Source organism: Physeter macrocephalus, chromosome 2 (genome assembly GCF_002837175.3).
Source record: "Physeter macrocephalus isolate SW-GA chromosome 2, ASM283717v5, whole genome shotgun sequence".
Classification (NCBI taxonomy): domain Eukaryota; kingdom Metazoa; phylum Chordata; class Mammalia; order Artiodactyla; family Physeteridae; genus Physeter; species Physeter macrocephalus.
The window spans coordinates 101,396,143-101,423,672 of record NC_041215.1 but is presented as its reverse complement, the minus strand read 5'-3'; the positions used below and the strand labels follow the sequence as shown (position 1 = coordinate 101,423,672).

Here is a 27,530-nt window from a genome sequence, read left to right as displayed (position 1 = left end):
CACGAACCCGTGTCCCCTGCATCGGCAGGCGGACTCTCAACCACTGCGCCACCAGGGAAGCCCTCTTCTCTATTCTTGTGTCCCCTTTCCCTTGACTATTTTCTCTGGAAGATATTCTTGATTCTGAGATATTTTCGTCCCACTTAACCCACCCCACATTTCATTAAACGAATGGAGGAACTGGAGGGAAATCCCATTTGCTGTGCTCCTTCCAGTGACAGGCACAGTGGAGGCTCTTCATACACACTGACTTATTTAACCATCACAAAGGCCCTGATAGGAAATGTAAGAGAATTTTAAAACTTTGCCAAAGTCACCAGCTATGAGGTGGTATCGTCGGCTATTGTAGTGTCAACTGGGAAAAGAAACCCAACACAACATGAGAGCCGTGAGTTTCAGTTTTATTTGGGGACTTACTAAGGACTCGAGCCCAGGATACAGTCTCTCAAAGAGCTCTGAGGAACTGCTCCCAAGAGGTGAGGCAGGCAGGTCAGTATATATATATATATATATATATATATATATACACATATATATATGTATATATATATACATGTATATATATGTATATATATATGGTTTTGGAGAAGGGTCACGTGCAATCAGGCACACATTTGGTAGAAGGTTAGTCATGAGGAACAGGTATCTCAGTTAATGACGTTAGATCTTTTCTAAGTATGGGAAGATGTAAGAATCCAGGTTCATAAAAAAATTTCTCCTGAAATATTTCTAGCTCTGTAAGCGCTTGTTTTCCCAGAGCACCGAGTGCCTCATCCTGATCTTCACCTGAATTCCTTTCACAGTGAATTGTAGGTCAGTGGCTGCAGTGGCTAATGACTTGATTCTTGTAGAACTGGGTGGTGGTGGGCAACATTCTTCGTTTTACAGTAGAGTTGAGACTTGAACCCAGGACCCATCTGGTTCCAAAGCCACTGCCCTTTCGAGTATCCTCCCAGCCTCCCAAACAAACCAGCCTGTCATATACACCGCTAGTCCCTTCCTGTGTCATAACTGATGTCTCCCAATGATTCAAGTTGTTCCCAAAAGTTAGGATATATTTCATAACAAGTCTTTTCTTCTAATCAAAGATTGAGTCGAACTAAAATAAGATTAGACTAGAAGCAGTCTTTAAAAAATAAAGATAAAAAAGAAGCAGTCTCTCATTACCACTTTGTGGAAAGATTTGCGGTTTCTCAAAATTCAATAGTATCAGTAAGTTTGGGATTTTCAAATGATGTGGGGTTGACCACTAGGGCCAGAGTTTCAATGTTGCATTTGTTTTCCAGAAAAGGAGCTCAGCATAAAATGCAGCTAATAGTATGGTTTTGTTTGGGCTTTTTGCATAATAAAAGTCGTAACTGAGCAACATTAACTACAGACACTCCTCCCCATAAATCCATGGAGACTCTGTGAAAAGCATTTCAGAGAAATCCAAACCCCAAGTAGTCTTTGGCAAGGGGTAATTTGCCATGATGGTAGTTAAATAAGGAGAATATTGAGTAGCTGACTACAAAGAAGCATCTGAAAATGAAAATAGCTGCGGCTGAAGTCCCTCAGTGGAAAGTGTATATAAAATTTCTCACACGTGGCAGCCCAAACTGGTCTCTTCTTTTTATGAGACAAATTTGACAGTGCATACCAAGGAGCTTAAATCATACTCTTTTGGCCTAATAATCCCACTCCTGAGAATTTATCTCAAGGAAATAAGTCATAAAGAATAGGGAAGACTGTACATATTTCTATAGCAGCATTATTTATAATTAGCAGAAAACTGGAAACAGCCTAATTTTACAATAATAAAGGAAAGGCTTAGTACATTTTGGTATCTTAATTCTTTGGGATATCATGCAGCTATTAAGAATATCATCCTACTGTACAGACAAGAAAAAGGATAAGCATAGAATACAGAATGCAAATACGCAGAAGTTATAGACATGCAGAAATACACATGTTGATAAAGAGTAGGAGGTGACACAAAGAGATGAAACTAAGTATGTAGCACAGTGAGATTACAAGTTTTAAACGTTAACATTTTCTTTTGTAACGACCATATTTAGTTTTTAGGGACTTTTTTTCCCCTGTTTTATCTGCTGCAACTTATATAGAATCATATTTCCTAATTATTGTTGGATCAGAAGATTATTCTACAAAGGACACATGGGGAACATTCTAGCCAAGTGTGAATTATAGAGAATTACTAATTTACAAATACTAATGCTATTGTTTTAATTTGCAGTGAAGGGAATTTGGCTACAAAGCAGGTTGTGTTCCTTCAGAGACCAGTTATGTGGAATTCAGCCACTCAAACACCGGAAGTGAGTAAAATTGATGCTTTATGAACTAAATGTTACACTGAAGCATTTAATCCTTAAACTCTCTTTGTAATTCTAAATGGTGAACAGATGAGGAAGTGTGGAGTTGATAAGGAAACAGTCTTCGGAAATGTGCCAGCAAACAAGCATGTGAGACAGTTCTGAAGGGGATCAGAATATTACTCTAAAATATGCCACTTGGGCATAAGGATTACTATTTTGAGCTAAAGACAATTAAAAAACAGCAGACACGGGAGGACCTCTCTACCCTCTCCCTTTCTGACAAAAGCAGAGCATAAATTTCCCTTTTAAAAGGTGACAGAAATTTCCATTTGTAAAGTGGCCTCCCTCTCCTGTACCAGAGATGACTCATCACTGGGAACGACACAGACTGTAGTCCCCACAAACAAATCTTACTAAAGGCTTCTTTTCCATTAGTTTCCCCAAATACTTACCTTCCCACAATCTACTGCCCCTAGAAGCCCAAACCCCTTTTCCTTTGTCTAGTCACTTCACCACAATTTATCACCCCTTTTAAAATGATATATAATCTCTCGGTCTAACTGCCTGTTTGGGTTTTCACTTCTCTGTGCAGCCCCCATGTGCATCCAAAATAAACCTTTTCTCCTATTAATCTTTTTTTTAGTTTAATTTGCTGGTCTGAGAGACTGAACATAAGATGATAGAGGAAAAGGTTTTTCCTCTCCACAGTTATGAGCCTTGTAAGTGAATGTGCGTGATATCTGTGTGACCTTGTCTATCTTGACTTCTGACAGCACTTTTGTATTGTCTCCTCAAGGTCATAGTTCTTCAGCCCTTTGCTGAAGGGCTATGCTGAGCCTCAAGTCACCTTATCCTTAATAGACCCCTACTAGATGCACACCTAGAATAGTATCATTGAATGAAGCAATCTGTGCATTAATTAATTAAAGCATAACCTTCAAAACAGGAAGTGTGCAAATAGACCAGAAAATCATTTGAAGTGATTCTTTTTCTGTATATCAAGAAAATATTGTTTTAGAAAACTTTAAAGTTTTATAAACTAGCAAAGCTAGACTGACAGTGTATATAATGCAGCCATGCTACGTTGTCTCACATTAATTTTGGAAAGACTCTAGCTGGCTCCATAGGTAAGCAGGTAGAGAGGTGGAAAGGTGGATAGGATATTCCTCCCATGGGAGGAGAGCAGAGTGATCAAGTACACAGATTTTAGAAAGACTGAATTAGAGCCCACAGGTGAGCAGGGCTCCCAACCCCGGTGAGAGTGGCTCAAGTTCACGAGTTCATTAAGAAATATTCGGCTAAGAAGAAGCAAGGTGGATCTACATAAAGAATGGCCAGAAAAGGTTTTCATTCTTCTTTCTCCTTCCCCAAAGCAACTTCTCACCATGCTACAGCCTTTTCTTTTCTTTTTCTTTTCTTTCTTTCTTTTTTTTTTTTTTTTAAACATTCTGCAAACAACCATCATTTCTGAGAAAGATCAACAGAATTCACAGCCTCATGGGATTTTGACTAACTGAGGGCCCTGGAATCGGCGTTTGTGAAGATATAAGACCCAAATTCAGCTGCTTCATGGTCTCCTTTCTTAGAGTTAGATATCAGTTCTCTGATTCCCTGGAAATATTTGAGCTCTTTTTGTTTAACTTTAAATACCATTCAGTAGTCTAGTGGTAGCTTTTTTTTGGGTAATCTTTATATTTATATCCATTGTAATATAAAATTTCTGGCTCATTTATATAATAGTAAGGAAGTACATAAATGGTCAGTTTTCATCAATGAGAAGCCCAGGAGTAATATATTTTATAGCTTGGAATTCTACTTCTAAACGGATTTACTATTTCTTCCTTTGATAAATCTTTAATTTTCCTAGCAGGAAATCTCAGGATATTGAGATTATTTCAGGGCAGAACATGTAGGTGGTTCAGTCTGGAGCTGAAGTATGTAATAGCTATAATAGAAAACCAATTTGTAAATTCTTTTAATTTTCTTTAGTGGAAATAATTTGTTATTTTATCTTGAGAAGGTAGTAGACTATCAGTATCACCAGAGTTAATTTAGCTATCTCATATATATTTTGTGAAAGTTATACATTTATAACATGCCTTGAAAAAATTTTTATGTAGTTGTAGGTCTGTAATGGCACTACTCTTTGCTTGTACCTTGAAATCAGTTGTTATTTGGGAGGGGCTGGTAAGGGGATTGCTTCGTTTATAAAGGTTTTCAAAGAATTATTTCAAAGGTGTTTAGTTCTTTTTTAAAAAATAAATGTTTTTATTTTATTTTATTTTTGGTTGCGTTGGGTCTTTGCTGCGTGCAGGCTTTTCTCTGGTTGTGGCGAGTGGGGGCTTCTCTTGTTGCGGAGTACAGGCTCTAGGCGCGCAGGTTCCAGTAGTTGTGGCTCATGGGCTCTAGAGCGCAGGCTCAATAGTTGTGGTGCATGGGCTTAGTTGCTCTGCGGAATGTGGGATCTTCCTGGGCCAGGGCTCAAACCCGTGTCCGCTGCATTGGCAGGCAGATTCCTAACCACTGTGCCACCAGGGAAGCCCAAAGGTGTTTAGTTCTAAAAACCAGTTGGTGGAAATGTGAGACAATTACAAACATTGCCCTAGGATTGTTAATGAGTTTTCAATAAAATGATAAATTTCATGGGCTGGTAGAAACTGATCTAGGGTTTAACCCTTGAAAAAAAAAGTTCTCTCTTTTACTGAGATTAATGTCAAGATATATAAGACTTTTTGTATTCAGTTGCACTCAACATAGAACAGTACTTTTATGTTAAGCAAAGCCATTTCATGCCTCTGTACAGGGGAGGGAATTGAGAATCACATGATGAAGAAAGCATATTGTTGGAATTTTTTCTTCTGAAGTTATAAAGACCTTTACGTTTGGAATTTGTTTATAGTCCACAGATATGTTTTTATACAATATTCTAGATAGCTTGATAATTTTTTTTAATACGGAAAATATCAATTCAAAATATTTATACTCCCAATTACTGCCTCAATTTTCTTTAAGCTATTGAAAGATAGTTTGTTTTAGGAAAATAAGAAAAATTTTAGAAAAAAATTAATAGGAGAAAATCTTCTGAACTGGAGCTAAGCAAAGAGTTCTTAGACATGACACCAAAAGCATAATTCATTTTAAAAAATTGATAAATTAGACCTTATAAAGATTTTAAACTTTTGCTCTGTGAATAACACTAAGAAAATAATAGGAAAGCCACAGACTGGGAGAAAAAAAAACTTTGCAAATCACGTATATGACAAAGGACTTGTATCCAGAAGGTATCAAGAACTCTCAAAACTTAAAAAATAAATAAACAACGCAGGTAAAAAAATAGTTAAAAGTCTTGGACATCTAACCAATGAGGATATGTAGATGAGAAATAAGCACATAAAAAGACATTTAAATCATTAGTCATTAAGGGAAATGCAAATGAAAACCATGATGAGACACTACCATACATCTACTAGAATGACTAAGATTTAAAAATATTGACAATACTAAGAACTAGCAAGAATGAGGAGCAATCAGAACTATCAAACGCTGCTGGTGGGAATGCAAAATGGTACACCCACTCTGGAAAACAGTTTGGCAGCTTCTTATGGGGTTAAACATACACTTACATATGACCTAGCAATCCCACTCTTGGGCATTTACCCTAGAGAAATAAAAACTTTTGTTCACACAAAAAGCTACACATAAATGTTTATATACTCTATTCATAATCTCCAAAAACTGGAAAAAATCCAAATGTCTTCAGCAGGTGTATGGATAAACGGCTGTGGTACTTCCATACAATGAAATACTACTCAGAAATAAAAACAAATGCACTCTTGATATGCACAATGGCGTGGATTAATCTCAGAAAGCATGTTGATTAAAAGAAGCCAGTCTCAGGGAGTTCCCTGGTGGTCCAGTGGTTAGGTCTTGGCACTTTCACTGCCGGAGCCTGGGTTCAATCCCTGGTCGGGGAGCTAAAATCCTGCAAGCTGCATGGCGCAGCCAAAAAAAAAAAAAAAAAAGCCAGTCTCAAAAGGTTATAGACTGTACCATTCTATTTCTTTTTTAATTTTAAAAATTTATTTATTTATTTATTTTTGGCTGCATTGGGTCTTTGTTGCTGCATGCGGGCTTTCTCTAGTTGAGGTGAGCGGGGGCTACTCTTCATTGTGGTGTGTGGGCTTCTCATTGTGGTGGTTTCTCTTGTTGCAGAGCACGGGCTCTAGGAGCTTGGGCTTCAGTAGTTGCAGCACGTGGGTTCAGTAGTTACAGCACTTGGGCCCTAGAGCACACGGACTTCAGTAGTTGCAGTGTGTGGGCTCAGTAGTTGTGGCTCGCGGGCTCTGGAGAACAGGCTCAGTAGTTGTGGCGCATGGGCTTAGCTGCTCCGAGGCATGTGGGATCTTCCCAAACCAGGGATCGAATCCATGTCCCCTGTATTGGCAGGCAGACTCTCAACCACTGCGCCACTAGGGAAGCCCCTGCGCTATTCTATTTCTATGACATCCTCAAAAAGACAGAACTGTACTGTGGATAACAGATCATGGGTTGCCAGGGATTTGGGGTTTGGGGAAGGGTGTGATAAAGGGATAGCATGGGGGGTTTTGAGGGGGATAATAGAACTGTTCTGTGTCCTGATTGTGATTTGTACACAAAATTATACACATGTATTAAAATTCATAGAATTTTACACTTTTACATATTTACTTTTAAATTTAAATTTAAAAGATTGTATGCTTTATAATTTTAATTTTTTTAATTTAAAAATAAAATAAAAATGTTATGAAAGATTGTATGCTTTATAAATCACATAGGCTATATTTTTTATACCTTTGTCCTTCAGTAAAAACTCTCCTTGGATAATGTAATTTTTATGAAGTATAATGAGATTGTTAACCTCCCTTTCCTCTACATGAGGCTCTGTAGTATAAATAAAGCAAGGTTCTTTTTATCTTGCTCTTCCTTTTATCTATTTAAAAATTTTTTTCTTTATTTTGTGGGGAGGGCTCTAGATAGACTCAAGGAAGTGATAGCTATGCTAAGCAGGGTAAGAGACTCTGACCAGGATTTTACCTCCATCTATTAAATGTTCTCAATTTTTCTTCCAAGATCTTCTTTCTTGAATTTTCTGTTTCTTTGAAGACTCAAGTAAAAAACTCATCAGATTTTTCTATTACCTAAAAATCTTTATTTCAGTTAAATTCTTCAGCCCATTTCCCTTTGATAATTATTTATAAGAAACAACAGGTCATTTAAAAGTATTTAGTTTCCACTGACTCAGAGTAGGGTTTCCATCCAGTGGTGTTCTTAGGGGTAGAAAACAAACTATGAAAGGGATTCCAGGGGATGGGTGTGTGTGTGTGTGTGTGTGTGTGTGTACAAACAGCTTCTGCTAGGCTCTCCAAGCCTCCGTGTCCTCATCTGTAAAATGGACAATGTTAGTACCTACCACAGGGTTGGGAGGAGGATTCAGTTAGAAAACATGTAGGGGGCTGGGCACAGCACCTGGTCACATGGAATGTTGCTTTTGTTTCATAGGAATGTTTTTCTTTCAATACTAGATGATTAAACACTAACTCTATGGAGAAACTGAAGAAAAAATCCAGAAACTCCTAATGACCCTCCATTTTCTCCAGCTAAAAATTACCTTCAGCTAATATGTAGGAATGTAGTGCATTGATGCTTTCTGACGTTCAAAAAAACACACATGAACATATATATATATATGTTCATATTTATATATATATATAAAGCAAATATGGCAAAATATTAACAAGTTTTGAGCTAGGTAGCAGGTTCATTGTAGTATCCTTTAAACTTCCTGTATATTTGAAATTTTTCATAATTGGAAAGTTGGGAAAAATTAAGCTAAAAAGCATTAGTTGCCCAAAATTTTTTTCTGTTAGTTATTAAGTGGTAACTAATTAGTTACTAAGATGCTATGCCAAAAAGACCAATTAGAATGATTTAAATACAACAGAAGGGTCTCTCTCATAATTATCTAAAGATGGGCAGGCAATCCATGGTGGGCAAAGCTCTGCCTCATGACTGGTCAGCTCTGCCACCCTCAACATTTGGCTTCTACCTCTGGACCCAGGATTGCTTCTTCACTCATTGCTGTGTCCAGCCAGCAAGAAGTAGGAAATTCCAGGCATGCTTCTAAGGCACTGACCCCCAAGTCACAGACATATTTCTTCTCACATCCCATTGGCCTGAACTTTATGTCACCACAAGCATCTGCAAGGGAGGCTGGGAAATGTAATTGGGGCAACCATGTGCTGGTACCATAGTGAAATACTACATGCCCAGCTAAAAACTGCAAGGCATTGGTGGTGAGGTGGGTGCAGAGTTCTGTTATTAAAAGAAAGATAGAATAGACCCTGGGAGTCTTCTCACATCCCATTGGCCTGAACTTTATGTCACCACAAGCATCTGCAAGGGAGGCTGGGAAATGTAATTGGGGCAACCATGTGCTGGTACCATAGTGAAATACTACATGCCCAGCTAAAAACTGCAAGGCATTGGTGGTGAGGTGGGTGCAGAGTTCTGTTATTAAAAGAAAGATAGAGAGAATAGACCCTGGGAGACAGGAGTTAAATTTAAATGGTTCCAATTTACATTTGTTTTTCTTCTTTAGAGAAGTTTTGCATTCAAATTATTTTCTTGTCTTTAAAATGTATCTCAAAACGAATGATTTCAAGTGGTAAAGACTTCTTGGGCACATCTATTGAATCATTTCTGTAATACAAACCAAGAAGTGAAGGAGCTGCAGTCACAGAAATGTCCTGAATTAGATCTTTTGAAGGTAACTATAAATAAAATCACATGGGGACTTCCCTGGTGGCACAGTGGTTAAGAGGCCGCCTGCCAATGCAGGGGACATGGGTTCGAGCCCTGGTCTGGGAAGATCCCACATGCCGCAGAGCAACTAAGCCTGTGCGCCACAACTGCTGAGCCTGTGCTCTACAGCCTGCGAGCCACAACTACTGAGCCCATGTGCCACAGCTACTGAAGCTTGTGTGCCTAGAACCTGTTCTCCGAAATAGGAGAAGTCACTGCAGTGAGGGGCCCACTCACCGCAACAAAGAGTAGCCCCCGCTAGATGCAGCTAGAGAAGGCCTGTGTGCAGCAACAAAGACCCAACGCAGCAAAAAATAAATAAATTCATAAATTAAAATAATAATAAAAAAATAAAATCACATGAATACTAAGAAATATTTAACGTATACATTAACTTCTTTCCTTACTGCATGGTAAGATAATTATTTAATCAAACTTTGTTCTTACTTTTCCAGTCATTTGAAGTTCATTTGAAATTACTGGAAAGTCATAGGGTCATATTTCATTCACTAGTATCCTAGTATCCTAGTATCCACTAGTGTCCTCAGTTGAAGTCCATGTGAAATCTAATTTGGTGCCAGTGTAAATAGAAGATGTCAGGTACCTCAAAGAGCATCATGTATAAATAAAAATGAAAGCATTTTGCTTTCATCATGAATGAAGTCCTTCATCTAGGGAATGCTTTTCACTCAAAGCAAATGGGCTCTTACTGGTGCGGGCAGAGGGAAGGGGGGTCACTGCAGCCGAGGGCAGCGCTCAGGCTGGAGAGCAGCCCTCTTCTGGGCCACCCACGCTTGTTTCCAGATGACTTATTGGTGTCCCTTGGGGTGTAAGGGACAGAAACCCTGCTCAGACTAGCCTATGTCCATAAGGGAATGTATTGGCTTCTAGGTGGGAAGGATTCTGGCATAGCTCATAGTATCAAAAAGAGAGCTACATAAAACAGTGCCTCAGGGACTGATTTCAGAGATTCAACAGCCCCAGGATGTTCTGTTTGTTTCAGCTTCTACGTATGTATGTGCAGAGGGCTTCTTATGAGGTGAGTATGGCCACCTCATCAAAAAGAAAGAACTTCTTGAAACAACTCAGAGAAAGACAATTACTGTATGTTATCACTTATATGTGGAATCTAAAAAATAAAACAAACAAATGAATATAACAAAAAGAAGCACACTCACAGATATAGAGAACAAACCAGTGGTTACCAGAGGGGAGAGGAAAGGAGGGGGAGGGGCAGGATAGGGGTAGGGGGTTAAGAGGTACAAACTACCATGTATAAAATAAATAAGCTACAAGGATATATTGTACAGCACAGGGAATATAGCCAATATTTTATAATGACTTTAAATGGAGTATAATCTATAAAAATATTGAATCACTGTTGTACACCTAAAACTAATATAATGTTGTAAATCAACTAGACTTCAATTTTTAGAAAGAAAGAACTTCTTTATCCTAGAGTCAATATAGTAATCCCAGGGAAGGACTCTGATTGGATCTGATTGGGTCACATGCCCACACTGCAGTAGAGAGGAAGGTGGATAGGAAAGCTAGCTGGAAAGATGGTTGTCCACGACACCTTTTTCCCTTCCCAGGTTTGAATGATTTTGACAGCCCTAAGCTTGGATGACTCAGGAACATATTCTGTGAGCAAGAAGGGTTGGGGTTTCTCTGCATGATTCAAAAGCTTGGACTCTTCTAACTGGTACTGGAGTCACACTTAGTCTTACAGCAGCTTCCTAGTCCTCTTTCAACCCTGAGACACACAAGGAAGAGAAATCCTGAATGTACACTCCATGTTTTTATTACTTTATAAACCATACTTTTTAGCTACTCTTCCATTCTATCCATCATAACATTGTCCAAGACAATGCAATGTCTTATGATTGCTGGTATAATTCTGACTTTGTTCTTTTGCTTTTGTTTTTAAGACGTCAACAGTGGAAAATGAAAGATACATTGGTAGGACACCCTAACTGAAACTGGTTTGTCACTGAGTCTCATGTATTTGAAATGGGTCATTCATTTTTAGTAAATAAGGATGATTCTCAGAAGTTGATCGATTTTATCAAAGGGTAGCATTAGATCTGCATGCAACTCTTGGTAGAATCTGCTCTCATTCTACAGTGAAAATATCAGAAGAAAGTAAGAACCTATATGAATAAGTCTGGCAATGTTGCATGAAAAATCTCTTTATTGACATAGGGAAATACTCAAAATATAGTGAGTGTTAAGTGCAAAAGTGAGCTAGCTGTACACATCCATGTGTGCATATGCAAATACATAGTAAAACATGCCAAATTTAAACAGTGGTATCTCTGTGAGATGGGATTGTGGGTGGTTTTGCTTTTTTCTTTATTTTTGCCTGGTTTTCTATGCTGAGCGTGTATTATTTTTGTAATTGGAACTTTTTATTTGAGAAACATACAAATCTTTAACCACAAATCTACTCATATTTTTGCAGAGCTGATAATGTGAAAAAAATAAGGTAAGACACTCAGGCTCCAGTTCAAAGCCAGCTACTCCCTGACCTTGGACAAATACCATCTTCCTTCTGGGTCTTACCTCTGTACAATGAGGGATTAAAGTAGATGATCTCCAAGGACTGGTCAGGTTTCAGTCTCCTACACTCTAAGTTATAAGAACATTGCAATTTGATTTGTTGGAAAAGCTATTATTTCATGTGGAGTGAGGGAGGCGACATCATTGCTGAACATGTATTTATTAAAAGTCACTTGGTAAAAAAAAGAAAAGAGTTTGTTCTGAAATCTTTTATAGAGTTAGGTATTTTGTCATCTTCTAAAATTTAAAATTTGGTGGCTGTTTACTTATTAATACTTATTTAAAAGTGAATTACTGTCACTATCTTATTATTCTGAATAATACCCAATTTTTATTAAGAAAATTCTCATTGAGTATGTGAGAGCTGGCCTCTATTGGCTGATGTACAAGAAGGAATTTATTGCAAAATTCACCTTTGGCCCTGGTGCTGGTGAAAAAGGAAAGATCCAGGCTGCCAAGTGCTCCCAGGCTCCCCCTCCTTCCCATTTCATTCAGTCAACAGGAGAGGTCATTCAGGAGTGAATGCATCCTTTGTGCCTGTGGGAAAGGAGCCAGTAGCTAGGCTTGAGAAAGGAGCAGTACCCGTCAGCCCCGCCTGCAGCCAAAAGGCTATATCCTCACTGTCCAGCGTCCCAATGCCAGGGAGAACGTGACATTCTCAAATCCTCTACCCTGAGAGTAAATCTGTCAGGTTCCACTGCTTGTATTAAATTCAGTACATTTGGTGAATGGGAATAAAAAGGGAAAAGATTTGAGATCTGAGACTTGCACTTGATGAATGCAAATGAAAATGTCTCTACCATCAAGCTATGTCTGACTTGGGCTGTGAGAGTGGGCCTTTACTGAGGCAGGACCCACTGCAGACTTGTTCCTTTCAACTTGTCCAAGGACTCCAGTAACTCAGCCAAGAAAAAGATGAGCTGCCAACACACTCCTTTCAATGCAACACACTGAGGCCTGATCTTCCTATACAAACAGTGCCATCAACCGTGGTTACGTTCCACAGTAGCCCGCAAAATTCAGTTTAATACAGCTGTTTGCATGGTGGTATATTTGCCATGAAAGCCAGTATGAAATCCTTTTACTTTTATTGTTTTTTAATTTTTTGCCCCACCGCACGGCATGCGGGATCTTAGCTCCCCGACCAGGGATCAAAGCCGCGCCCACTGCAGTGGAAGCACGGAGTCTTAACCACTGGACCACCAGGGAAGTCCATGCATTTGTATTTTATACACTATAGTTCAACAAACCTATGGATTAACAAACTTTCATAAGACTATCCTAGGCATCTGACTTCTATATATTTTTCTGAGAGTTTTTTTTTGAGTAATTTTAGTTCTCACATTCGAGAAAATGTAATCCTAGTTCCCAGCTAACATATAAATGAGCTTTAAGCAAATAAACTCTTTGTAATCTGGGAAATTACTGGGCTTTTTTTTTGGGGGGGGGTCTTTAAATGTTTTTTAAATTCTATCTTTATCTTATTTATCCTTACTCAGTTTTTGTGCCTGAGTATATGATCATGATCTAAGATATGTCATGTTATCAGTATTAAAGAAGCCCCTGTAACCTCATCAGGAGTCTGAAGATCCACAATTCTCTCCCTGAGCTCTCCTTCTGTTGACTTAGATATCTTAGTTTAGTTAAGTTACCTTGGCAGAGACCACATCTTTTTATTGCGAACCACACCAAGGAAGAGGTCAGGCCTCAGTAATGTTTCAGAGTGAAAATATCCGCAGCTTCTCTGCCAGTCTGCAGAATGAGCTGGCCCCACTGCAGAGCCATCCCACTGTGTCAGGGAGAATCAGTTTGCAGCAGGGCAAGGAGAGGGGTCTGCTCCACCTAGAAAGGCGCCCCTTATTCCAATGTGATCTCAGTCTGAATTACCTGTGCAGCCTATTCCTATAGAAATGGGGGAGAGGTAGCCTCTGAGGCACTTTTTCTGCTGCTCAGATCCCAACAAACACCTAGAAGGAAAATGCAGGTTTTAGCGTATCTCTATACCTGCTTTGCTCCCCCAAGTAAGATCTCAGCAGGTCCCTCTCCTCAGAGGTGTCACTGAGGACCCAGACAGGGGCACACATCCAGCCCACCGATGAGGAGAACGACGGGCCAGGAAGCCACCCAGTGGTGTGAACAGAGAGGGGAGCGCACCTTCGCTTGGAGGGCGGGGAGGAGGGCGCGTGAAGGGCGGCCCAAGCTGGCCCTTGAAGAGAAGCGGGCAGGGAACCAGACCAGAGGAACAAGATGGCGCCCATCCTTTTAACTCCTGGTTGCCAATCTCTTGTGTTTCAGAGGAAAGGCAGCCGGCACGTGAAAGGTGAAGACAGGAGCAAAGTCACAAGCAGGAGCATCGGATCGGACACGGCCCTGTCACACCCGGCTGAGAGCAGGAGCCCGCCCGAGGCACGTCCCCCCGCCCCTTCTAGAGAATGCTGGATGAAGGAGAAGAGGCCGGCCCAGCACCGCGGCTTCCCCGGGTTCAGCAACAGTGACAGTGTCCTGCGGGACACAGATGATGGACAGCTTGACCAGGAAGATGGAGTAACTCAGGTCACTTGTATGTGAGCAAAGAAGGAAAGGAACAGAGGCCTTGTAAATAGTTATTAAAATAATTGCCAAGTTACTTTATTGTATTGCTTTATCTGCATTTATGGAATACTTTGAATTTTTCCAGACTCAGGCTTTCCTCTAATCTACGTAAACTTTGGCTCAACCTTCCAGGCAAGGAAGAATAACCAACATGTTTGTAAATGTAGAATCATGTTTACAGTTTTCTCAACTAAAACATCTGTTTAAACAGATGTCTTATGAGGTTATTAACCGATAATGTACTTCAGTGTCTCATGAATGCGTAAGGTATACTTTTCTTACAATTCCTGGTAAGACAACTAAATATCTCAACCAGTATTTTCACTTAATTAGAAAATTCTCAGGAAGTTAGAGCTTTACTTAAGCTGAAAATTCTCCCGCGCTCTCTCTCTCTCTCTCTCTCTCTCTCTCTCACATACACACACACACACACACACACACACACACACACACACACACACAAAGGGCTAATTAATAAAGTACCTATTTCCTGAATATAACAATTAATCTAAATTTTGTCTTTAACTATGGCAGGTATGTACAAAGCAAACCCTTATTTGTTAAAATATTCTTTGAAAAAAAATCCTTTTTGTATGTCTTTGGTTTTAAAGGGTCACCATGTTACCAACCTCGTACTGATTCATTGAGCTTAAACTTTCTTGTGTCTAATAGCCTAGAAACACAGCGAAGCAGCATCCCTTAAAATTCAATATGAGAAGAACCCACAATCTCAATATTTAAAAACCGTAGTAGACAGAATTAATTTTCTTTCTTTTAAATTGTAAATAGTCTGAAAAGGGAAACATCAACTTTAAATGGAAACTGAAGTCTTTTATCGGCCTAGATATGAATTACGCTTTTATTTTGATTGCTACAGCATGAAGAATGTGGAAACCCACAATTTTCAGTCCTGCAGGAGTAAAAAGGTGCTCATAGCACATGCAATGTGTACAGTGACTTATCTGTTCCATCTCTGCTTTTCTTGCTCTGCTAGTAGGGATGCCTTTGCCTTGCCCAGCCTTTAACAGGTAAAGATTAAAATTTTACAAAATAGAGGATTTTCATTTATCTACAAAAGACTTACTTTGAAATGTGGTTTACTTCAAATGATTGACAACTGTGCCATTGATGAGTTCAGCCTATTATATATTTTTATTAGCATTGGTGTTGACATTATAAAGTCATTTGAATAATAAAATGTCATTTGTAATTGGGCTATTGTTTTATTGAACACAAATGCTCATAATGTTTTACACATATGACAGATATGTATTACATGTTATCAAATATATAGTGTAACTAGGGACTTCCCTGGTGGTCCATTGGTTAAGACTCCGCACTTCCAATGCAGGGGGCACAGGTTCAATCCCCAGCTGGAGAACTAAGAACCTGCATGCCGCACAGTGTGGCAAAAAAAATAAATAAATAGTTTTAATGTAAATCTGTAATGTAAATGTAAATCAACCATATGGTTGACATGTAAATCAACCGTACTTCAAAAAAAAAATATGGTGTGACTAAACTATGTTGATCTCCATGAATTGTTGGTAAGATTGACATGGAATTATTCTACTTCTACCGTGCAGAAGCATTACCTTTATAGGTATAAAGGAACTGAAGAATATTCTGCTCAGCATTATTCTATGGAAATAGCTATCAACAGTATTTGCAGAAGTGTTTTTTTGTTTTGATTTTTAGATGAACCTGAGTTCCATATTCAAGAGTTGGTGAATTTTTGGTAGAAATAAATACTACTTCTGGAGCCCACAAAATGCCATGAGTTACGAAACACAGGTAATGAACTCAGAAAGATCAGACAGTTTTTCCCAATGCCAGGGTCTACAACAGGCAGAGATTCTGGTATATTCTGTTAGTGTAAAGAAGGGATCTGAAGTATTAAAAATAGAGAAAGAAATTTATATCGACTAAAGGAAAACTCAGAAATCTTTTTTTTTTTTTTTTTTTTTTTTTTGTGGTATGCGGGCCTCCCTCTGTTGTGGCCTCTCCCGTTGCGGAGCACAGGCTCCGGACGCGCAGGCTCAGCGGCCATGGCTCACGGGCCCAGCCGCTCCGCGGCACGTGGGATCCTCCCAGACCGGGGCGCGAACCCGGTTCCCCTGAATCGGCAGGCGGACGTGCAACCACTGCGCCACCAGGGAAGCCCCAGAAATCTCTTTTAATTTTTTAAAATTTGTATAAGAATACTTTCTTTTTCACAGTTTGTTTCTAATCTGTTATTTCTTCTTATTAAAAAAATCCTTTAATTAGAATAAACTTAGCGGTCATACCCTTAAAACCTATTTTATAAACAGTTACTCCAACAGTTACCCTTAAGTTATGTGGCAAATTTGTATGATAGTGAATAAATAATGACCAAATGGTTCTAGAGCATTTTAATTATATATAAGTAACTCTGAGTCTCTTTTAAAAAACAAAAAGTATCAAAACTTGGACTCTATATGCCTAAGAAGTTAAATGTGAGTAACCTTATCATTATCTGCCAGTTGTACATTCAGTTCTTTTCATAACGCTGTGTAATTCCTTAGGGGCTCTGGCATGTGAATTTTTAATACCTATAAATTATGATGATGAAAAAATATGCAGATGATAGATGTGGGTGTGAGGTTCTGCCATTCCCCTTGGTACGGCATCTATGGCACTTCTGTCTTAGGTTTCCATAACCACCTGTTAGTTCCATCCCATTTGGGTTGAATGTCACCTGTTATCTCCATGGACAGCATTTAGCACCTAATTACCAGAGAAATTGCCACAGAGCTGGGGAGCAGCTCTATCAATGTCACTTAAAGACAACAGAAACATCACTCTTTTTAAGAGACTTGAGGGCTTCCAGTAGCCTCAGACACCTGTAGAAGCAGGAGGCAGGGCTGTGGTAAGTCCAAATCACAACTATCATCTCCAAATCATTTGTTTTATCAGGAGCAGGTGTTTGTATATTTGACTATAAATGTACCAGTTGCATCGTCATTTCTTTCATTCTGAAACAGCTAAGGAACTGTCTCTTTTTCCCAGCCTTTCCTCACTACCTTAACTCCTCGCTACCATTCCCTCTAGGCTGGAAGGACTATGGCTCTTTCAGCATTAAGACTAAAAAGGATTTCCTTCTCTCAACTCCTCAGGGCCCCAGAAGCCGCCTGTATGGAAAGACTAAATTTCAAGTGAGCGCTGAAATGGAGTGGTGCTAGCAATGGGGAGAGTCTATAACTAAGCATTTTAATTCAAAATACACTGGTGGGGGGCTTCCCTGGTGGCGCAGTGGTTAAGAATCTGCCTGCCAATGCAGGGGACACAGGTTCGAGCCCTGGTCTGGGAAGATCCCACATGCTGCGGAGCAACGAAGCCCGTGTGCCACAACTACCGAGCCTGTGCTCTAGAGCCCACGTGCCACAACTACTGAAGCCCACGTGCCACAACTACTGAAGCCCACGTGCCACAACTACTGAAGCCCACGTGCCACAACTACTGAAGCCCACGTGCCACAACTACTGAAGCCCACGTGCCACAACTACTGAAGCCCACGTGCCACAACTACTGAAGCCCACGTGCCACAACTACTGAAGCCCACACACCTAGAGCCCGTGCTCTGCAACAAGAGGAGCCATGAGAAGCCCGTGCACTGCAAAGAAGAGTAGCCCCTGCTCGCCGCAACTTGAGAAAGCCCGTGTGCAGCAACGAAGACCCAACGCAGCCAAAAATAAATAAATAAATTTATTAAAAAAAAAAAATACACTGGTGGGTACGTAGGAAAACCAGCTAAATGCAAACCATCAGAACCATTTAAATAATATTAACAGTAGCAATTTATCATACCTTGAGAGCGAGTTTTACTTGTGCAATAGCCCAAAGTTTATAGAGCCAGTTCTGACAAATGATTATACATAAACATAAGATGACCAGTGGTGAGTTTCTTGGTTTTATTTTTGCCTCATGTATCTCAGACTTGGAAGCTGAAGAAACCAGCAATCTGGAAATGCCAATGTTGCAGACCAAGAAAACCCTAACAAAAGCCTAGCAAGACGGCACATATTTAGACAGCAACTGTTCTACTCCAGCCAAACACCACCACAGAAAAACCTGTTACCTCACCTGGACCTACACCAGCACAGACCGAGTGGTAAGCCTAGATTTCCACCCTCACAAGGCTATACCAAAGGGGCCCAACACCGAGGCCAGGGTGGTGTCAGAGAAAGACAGTAGGGAACTGGGGAATTCATCCCCGCGGGCCAGTCAGAGGCTCCCCACCCTCACCGCACAGCGTTAGTGGAGATCATGTAAGAAGTTTGGACTTCACCCCCATCTGCCGTTGTTGTATACCTAGACAGCAGCTTCAAAGGAAAATCAGTTCTGGTAACATGGGAACATTTTTTTTCTTTAACTTCCTTTACCTGTTGAGTCATTTCCCTGCAAAACAGTATCTCAATTGCTGAAAATGAAGTTCCAAAGTGTACACTAAGGCATAAAAGGCCAGTGAAGCAAACCAATAAGAAATGGAAATCAAGTATTCTTATCTTCTCATCAAAAATGTAATCACTAAATAAAACACCTGGGGGAATTAGAAGATTTGCCTACATGGAAAAAAGTTTGAATTGACCCTCCATGTTTCAATCAAGTGTTCACTCTGTCTTCCCAGTTTCACTGCTGTGCCTGAGCCGCCAGGAGACCTGACTGGGCGGGCTAGCCAAGAACCACCCACACGGACACCTGGGAAGTCTGAAGTCCAGGCTTTCTAATGTAAGAATTTCTTTGGTTGGTTATGCGGAAAAACTGTTAAATACACACATTTCAACTCCTTTGTGTCTTAATGGGGATACTAATCCTCAGGGACAGAGTCGTTTTCAACATGTTAGTTTCAAAAGTAGAACCACTCACATCACTGTAATAGATGTGGTTAGTAAAATGACTTTATTTAACACAAGGGAATATAGCATGTTTTCTAATTTCAGTAAATTAATAGAAAACTGAGACACACCAAACTTGGATATTTTACTTACATTTCCTTTATTCTTTCTCAGACTATAGGCATAGTTTAATGTTTATACAGCACACACAAAAAGTGGGTTTTAACATTTCAATATTTATTCCTGTAAACATTAGTTCCTTAGCCACATGTCATTCTTCTGAATTTGTTCTTTTGGGAAACCATGTGACTCAAGATTTTTCTCCTTGTCTAACCCCCTCCAAAAGTATTAGTTAAGATTCCATTTTTTAAAACTTCCAGCTTTATGGTATAGCTGCAGACTGACATTTTATATATGTTTCTCCCTTTTTTCCCACCTCTTCATGTAAAGAGCTACTGCCACGGACTTGAGTTAAAATGAATGGGATTCATATCTTATTCCAAAATATCTTCCAGATGAATTAAAAATTAAATATAAAAAACAAAACTATAAAAATACTGTAATAATATATGAGCAAATATTTAGAGCATAATTCAAAACCCAGAAGCCATAAAGGAAAAGACTGTGTAAATACTAAGACTGCACATTTAAAACCTGCACACAGAAAAACCTGCACACACACTCCATTAACATCATCAAAAGGTAAACAAAAAATTGGAATCAAGAAATGATCAAATAACAAAGGGCTAATATTCTAAGTATACAAAGGATGTTAATAAAAAACAGATGTACAACCTAGTAGAAAAAACTGCAAATGACACAAATAGGTAGTTTATTTAAGTCTTTTTTTTTTTTTTTTGGCCACCCCACACGGCTTACAGGATCTTAGCTCCCCAACCAGGGATTGAAACCAAGCCCTCAGCAGTGAGAGCGCAAAGTCCTAACCAATGGACCTCCAGGGAATTCCCAAGTAGTTTATTTTAAAAAGAAACATAAACAACCAATAAACATGCCCTGGTTTAAACTCACTAATAAAAAATTGCAAAACAACAAAAAAAGAAAATGCCTTTTTTTTGTTTTAAATTGGGTTAGCAGTTTTCAAAAGATTGCTAATACCCAATGTGGGCCAGTGTGTGAAGCCTGGAGGGGAGCAGCCTTCTTATAACCAAGAAATAGCCTTGAGGAAGGTGGCCATGCCCCAAGGATGGTGGGATGGAAAGTCAGGAGGAGCCTGGGTCACCAATGAAAGACCCTGGAGCCACTGCCAAGCCCAGGACTGCTGACCTCTGGCCTTGTTACAAAGAAAAGCAAAACATTATTTGGTTAAGCCACTCCATTCCAACACATGCTGCCTAACACAATCCTACTCAACATAAGAATTCTCCCAAGCATAGGTAGGAGGCAATGTTCAGAAACATATGAAATAGCAGATCAAAACAGAGAAGCCTGAGCTTTGGAGCCAGGACTGAGTGCAGACCCTGGCCCTGCTACTTGTTCCTGTGGACACTGAACAGCTACTTTGAAGCTCAGTTTACTTATGTGTAAAATGGGGATAGTAACAAACAAATTTAATCGTATGAGGATTTAGTGCAATTATGTGGGAAATGTACCACAGTTCCTGACACCTGGTTAAGTGCTCAAGAAACTGAAACCATTTTTTTTTCCAAAAGGTCCAGTTTTAAGTTTACAAAGAAGTTCTTTTTAGTGAGGTGAACAATCTTATGTTTGGGGCAACTCCAGAACAAATACAGGGCATCTTTTAAATATGAATATAACAGCTAAAGATTTAAATAAATTTCTATGTGGTAAATAAAAAGATTCACCACTACTTTGCCAAATATATTAGGTAGTTCACAGGGTCTCCAGAAGAGCCAGAGACCCAAGACCAGATGCTAAGCAGCCAAGAACAAATTATGTCTGCGGAAGACCATGCTGCTACCTCTACAGGCACAGATGATGTTAAAGGCAGATATCCCAAATAAAAGGTGGAGGAGGGAGGATATATTTTAAGAATGCGGGCTTCCCTGGTGGCGCAGTGGTTGAGAGTCCACCTGCCGATGCAGGGGACACAGGTTCGTGCCCCAGTCCGGGAAGATCCCACATGCCGCGCAGCGCCTGGGCCCGTGAGCCATGGCCGCTGAGCCTGCGCGTCCGGAGCCTGTGCTCCGCAACGGGAGAGGCCACAACAGTGAGAGGCCCGCGTACCGCAAAAAAAAAAAAAAAAGAATGCTTTTTAGTTTTCAGCGTTCAGTCTCTTGTCAGTGATGAAACCCTCCTCCTGAAACAGATTCCCTGTGAGAGGACGCAGGTTCACTCTCTCACCCATTCGTTCCTTTAACAAATATTTCTTAAGTCTTGGTCAGTCTTGCACTTATGAAATCAATAGGCTAAAGGAGGAGAAAGATAGTGCATGCACAGTAATAGAAATAATTACGTAATTATAGTCGATGGAAATACTCATAGCAAGCAAAGTTTGCTAGGAGGGCATATAACAGACGAACCTAATATATTCAAGGTCAGGGAAGGCTTCCCTGAGCAAATGATATTTGATAAATAATAATAGTCTAGTAATAGATAGTGTTTGTGTTATAAAATTATAAACAGATCATTTTAGTGAATTATTAAAAAATACTTATTTATTTAGGCTGCTCCGGGTCTTAGTTTCGGCACGCGGAATCTTCACTGCGGCATGCGGACTTCTTAGTTGCGGCATGCATGTAGGACCTAGTTCCCTGACCAGGGATCGAACGGGGTCACCCACATTGGGAGCGCAGTCCTACCCACTGGACCACCAGGGAAGTCCCATAAGCAGATCATTTTAAACTTGAGGACATATGAACTTCTCAGGGATGCCCCAAAATATTTGAGACCTGTTAAAAAATATGTTGGCTCCAAAATATGAAAACTGCCAAACTGAAATATTTAAATAGCTGTAAAACGTTATATAAAACGTTATTTCCTTTCATATTCATAAAAATGTCGTTAACTTTGAACGTAACTTGTAGATTAACTTTTCTCACTTCCAAGGCATATGTGATGATGGATGAGAAACCACAGCCAATTGTAAAACTAAGTGACCAATGGTGAGACAAATTCTTAAAATCAATTACAAAAAGCTGTTCAAATTTATATTTTTTAATATATAAATAATATTTAATGTGAAATGGGGATACATTTTAATATATTTGGTCTTATGTGGGGTGGACTCCACTGCCTACAAAGGTCTGAAAACTGTCTGGTTTTAAGGTCTTGGGAAGCTCGGGGCAAAGCATCTCAAACCTTGCAGAGCAGCAAATGGTGTGCCAGAACCTGAGTGAGATTGGGGGTACAGATGGGCTCTTATCAGTAGATCTAGGATGTCACAGGCATTGGGGGAGAGTAGGAAATAGGGAACTCAAAGATGAAAAATTCTTCTTCTGTAGGTCGAGAGAACATGTGCATCAGGAGAAATCTATCCTATCTGTCGCTCTCCACCTGGCCTCCCTTTCACCAACATCACTGCCTTTCTAGGTCACCATCTTGGCCCCTTTTCGCACTCCATTCTGATTCTACACGAGTAATGATTTTTAATTCTCAGTGAGTATATGAGCCCTTGAATCTTATATATGAGTGGAGTCTGAAGAGTACAGAGGAAATGATACCTTGGGTTTGGAGGGCTTTGACAGCCAGAAAGACACACTTGAGAGGCCTCTCCTTCTGACACTTAACACCTCACTTCACAGACTGTGGCCTCTCCTAACACCCCAGAAATGTGACACCAATCAATACGGTCACATTCTAATTGGTATTATCCTGCTAAATCTGAGCTTCCACTCTGTACTGATGGATTCTTCCCATAGTGATTGCTCTATATCTGGGAACTGGTATTTAATTAAAATAACAAGGACTTAGTCTCTACCCTTGCCCTAAAAGTTGCCATCTTATTCAGAAATAGCAAACCCCACTCATTCCAGCCATAATCCTCTCACCAACAACTAAGCTCATTGCCATGCACCATAATATTTCCCCTGCCCCAAGCAATGCTTGAAAAACCCCTCTCCTCCTAATGCCCGCAAATCATCACCAAGTTATTTTAAATCCTTTTGTATTAACACATTTAACTATGTTCAGCTAATCAAAATAATTATACATAAATACAGCACTAAACAAAAACCTTCATTAATTACTAAATAGACAGGTTGTGAATATAGCTTAGAAAAAACTTATTAATGTGAATAAGCAAAACGGATGTTTTCACAGATGTTGTCACCAAGACTTACAGCTTCTCTAACTAGATATAAGACATTAATATAAGCCATTATTATAAAACACAATTTGTATGTTATCCAGTGAAATTTTTTTAACTTTTTAGAGACAGTTTTCACGAAGTTAACACTAAAATGTAGAATTGAAGAACTAAAAATTGTAAGATATTCCAAATTTAGTTAGGAAGAAATTGAAAATCTAGTTAAAGACGTACTTTTCTAAAGCTTATTCCTCTCCTTTTAAGGTCACAAACATCACATTTTCTTTCTTCTCCAGTAGTCTCATATCTAGCTTCTAGAAAGCAGTGCTCTTTACATAGCTGTTACCTAAAGTTTATTTTCTAATTTGCATCCAAAATCATACTCCTTAAAATGTTTCATCTTCCATCTCTCCTAATCTGCCTTTCACAAACTGGTAAGCAAGGTTTCTGAACCACAGAATGATCAGTTCTACTAGTCAACTAAAAGATCATGCCAAAAATTTAGCTATCAATGGATCAATACAAGGATGTAGTAAATGGTAAGCTACAGAAAATGATTTCAAGTTCAACTTTTTCAATCAGAGACTTAAATCAAGCATGTGCGACTGGGAGGCATAAAGAAGTAGATAACATGCAGGAAATAAAAAGAACCACCATCAGAGTAAAAATTAAGTCCATAGCATGCAGAACATTTTGACATTAACAATATGAATTCAAGAGGACTGCTGTGGTAGGCTGAATAAAGGCCCCCCTAAGACAAATATGCTACTTTATATGGCAAAAGGGACTTTGCAAATATGATTAATGATCTTTTTATTTATTTTTTAATATTTATTTGGCTGCACTAGGTCTTAGTTGCAGCATATGGAATCTAGTTCCCTGACCAGGGATAGAACCCAGGCCCCCTGCTTTAGGAGTGTGGAGCCTTAATCACTGGTCCACCAGGGAAGCCCCTGATAAATGATCTTGAGATGGGGAAATTAGCCTGGATTATCCAGGTGGGCATAATGAGGCAATCACAAGCATCCTTAGAGAGGTGGAGAGAGCTATCACTACAGAAGAAAAGGCAATGAGGTGATGGAAGTAGAGACTGGAATGATGGGGCCACAAGCCAAATAATACCAGCAGCCAACAGCAACTAAAAGAGGCAAGGAACAAATCTCCCCTGGAGCCTCCAGAAAGAGACGGGAACTTAATTTTAGCCCAGTAAAACTTATTTTGAGCTTCTGACCTCAAGAGCTGTAAGAGTTAAATAAGGTTGTATTGGTTGAAGTCACTAAGTCTGTGGTAATTTACTAGAGCAGACACTGAAAACTAATATCATCACTAATATGGTTCTCAACAATCAGAATCCAAGAACTGCATTTTTTTTGTAAAGTGTTTTTTCTTTTTTTAAAAAATATTTATTTATTTGGCTGCACCGGGTCTTAGTTGCAGCACGTGGTATTCTAGTTTCCTGACCAGAGATCGAACGCGGGCTCCCTGCATTGGGAGTGCAGAGTCTTAACTGCTGGACCAGCAGGGAAGTCCCTGTAAAATGTTTAAAAATATAAAAGCACCAAATATTTTTTAAGTGATTTAAATATTAATCCAAATCAAGGCAAGAACAATTTCTAAATATACACCAGGTTTTTTTTTTGGCCATGCCATGCGGCATGTGAGAGCTCAGTTCCCTGACCAGGGATCAAACCCATGCCTCCAGCAGTGGAAGCAGGAAGCCCTAACCACTGTACCACCAGGGAAGTCCCTACACCAGGTTTTAAAACATGATGACATTTTTTAGGGGAGTTAAATAAGGATTTACCCTCAAAAAAGAGTCTATTGAATTTCTGGAATTGGGTGAAGGGGCTATCTCATTGCTAATGCAATAATGACCATACCCAATGTTTCCTCTTCTCTGGGGTTGCCTTGTTCCTTGGACTCCCCTCAATCTATCTCTGAGGGAGGTAGGGGAAATAGGAGCACAAAATCCTATCATTCCTACTTCATTTAACCCCTTTTAGAACAAGGTATAAAGCATTTTTGTTGTTGTTTTTACAGACACTAACATTTTCTTCTAGACACTAATAAGGAAAACCAAAAATATTAAAATCAGCAAATGCTTACAAAGATGTAGAAAATTCTTTTACATAAAGTATCATATTAAATGAGAATGTTTCTTTGACACTGTTACAAAAAAAGGCAGAGAAAATCCTATTATTTGTGAAAAACTACAATTTTTAAGTGAAGATTTACAATTGTTATACAAGATACAGATGGCTTTCATGAGGTCCACTCAAAATAAAGTGGTAAATACACTATTTATGGAATTATAAACTGCTTTAACCAAGGTTTATAGCAGAAATCCAGACCAGGATAAAATGCTGATTTCATTTAAAAATGAATAAATATGTTACTAATTTTTGAATGGTGATGCTGTAATTAATCATGGACTCAATATCTGACATAACATTTGACATACTATCTTCATGGATATAAGTTCAGGATGTCAGTTGTATTTCTCTTTTGGAAATTTGGGTTATTATGAAAACTCAGTATTGTCTTTGCTTAATTACAATAGGTTCTCACACTTGATATAAAGCGTTGTGTACTATAAAAAGAAATGTAAATAGCACAAAAAAATCAAATAAATGAAGTACTGTAATTAGATTCTTAGCCCAGAGAAAATATCCATGCATCCCCAAATGTTAAGAGTGAGGCTCCTAATTAAACCTTTTAGATGAGTAATCTAACCCTCTAGTGAATTCACTTGGTAGTTATCTGGTTTTATAGTGTACCCTACACTAATAATGCATATTTTTTCAGAAAAAATATTTGGATGTTTTGACAACCTCAAATAAATTGCTAAACATGTTGTACCAATACATCCAGAGTGCTGCTTAGTGAACAATTAGCTGTATTCAAAAAATGAAAATCTTTCATGCCTAGCATGGAAGAACTATACCAAGAAACCTTTAGTACATTCAAGAAGTAGCTAAAAAATGAAGTATACAAAATGTAGCATTTAACTGTGCAATAAAATTATAGGAAGCCTTTAGGAAAAAATAGGGCAAAGTACCCAGGGAAAAATTAATTAGTTCTATTACAATGAATTTGACGTCAGTAAATGTGTTCGAGACCGTAATACAGTTCTTGCTAACAATGCAATTAATCATAGATTTTAAATTTTATGCTGATATTAAAAGTTAAAATTTGGGCTTCGCCTGGTGGCGCAGTGGCTGAGCGTCTGCCTGCCGATGCAGGGGACACGGGTTCGTGCCCCGGTCCGGGCAGATCCCGCATGCCGCGGAGCAGCTAGGCCTGTGAGCCATGGCTGCTGAGCCTGCACGTCCGGAGCCTGTGCTCCGCAACGGGAGAGGCCACAACAGTGAGAGGCCGCGTACCGCAAAAAAAAAAAAAACTTAAAATTTTAGGGAACTTGTTAAAAATTTAGGGAACTCCCTGACAGTCCAGTGTCTGGGACTCTGCGCTTTCACTGCCAAGGGCCCGGGTTCAGTCCCAGGTTGGGGAACTAGGATCCCACAAGCTGGCTGGAACAGCCAAAAAAAACAAATAACAAAAAATATATATATATAACTGAGAAACTTGTTTCTAGAAATACAAAGTTAACACCTCAAGTCAGAGAAAAGAAAATGTACACACACAAAAGAACTATAATACCCATGGGAACATAAATTATTAAAAATTAGCTACGTTCCCAGATATGAGAGGGGAAAAAGAATGAGTCGACTATATGAGTCAAAATAATTTTATAAAAAGAAAATTTTAACTTTTGGATCTATACTGGGTAATCCAAACAAAAAGTGGAGCCTAACTTCCTTATTGCACAGAACTGTGAGTTTTCTATTCCCCCCTTCTTAGAACACTTACTTCATAAATCAGTGGTTTGCCAGGCTCATCAGTTTTTTTAATACCACCTAAGTACATACATGTATATTTTCAAAATTCTGTAATCAGTATTAAGGAAAAACAGTAACTGTTTCATTTAGGTCTTACCTAATGAAGTGAGTCAACTTTACAGTGCAAGAGTATGAATGAGATATCAATATGAATACAAAAGCAAGACTACAAACTGATGTTTTCTTTGGGGGATTTTTTTTTTTTATGATCAATTCCAAACACAGTACAGGGAAGATGGAA

General features: G+C 39.2%; 1 protein-coding gene across 4 annotated transcripts in view; it reads left to right on the top strand.

Annotated features, from left to right (window-relative positions):
* RFTN2 (raftlin family member 2) overlaps positions 1–15,513 on the top strand; it is a 67,069-nt gene extending 51,556 nt beyond the window's left edge. For 3 of the 4 annotated variants that reach the window (XM_028480505.2, XM_028480504.2, XM_007111637.4), the window contains 2 exons: positions 2,237–2,315; positions 14,013–15,512. In XM_028480505.2, coding sequence (XP_028336306.1) covers positions 2,237–2,315; positions 14,013–14,285 — 352 coding nt within the window. In that variant the 3' untranslated portion in view covers positions 14,286–15,512. Of the gene's footprint in view, positions 1–2,236; positions 2,316–14,012 lie in introns of all 4 variants that reach the window. The other variant, XM_028480506.2, reaches the window with a different exon arrangement.
* Positions 15,514–27,530: the final 12,017 nt, after the last annotated feature.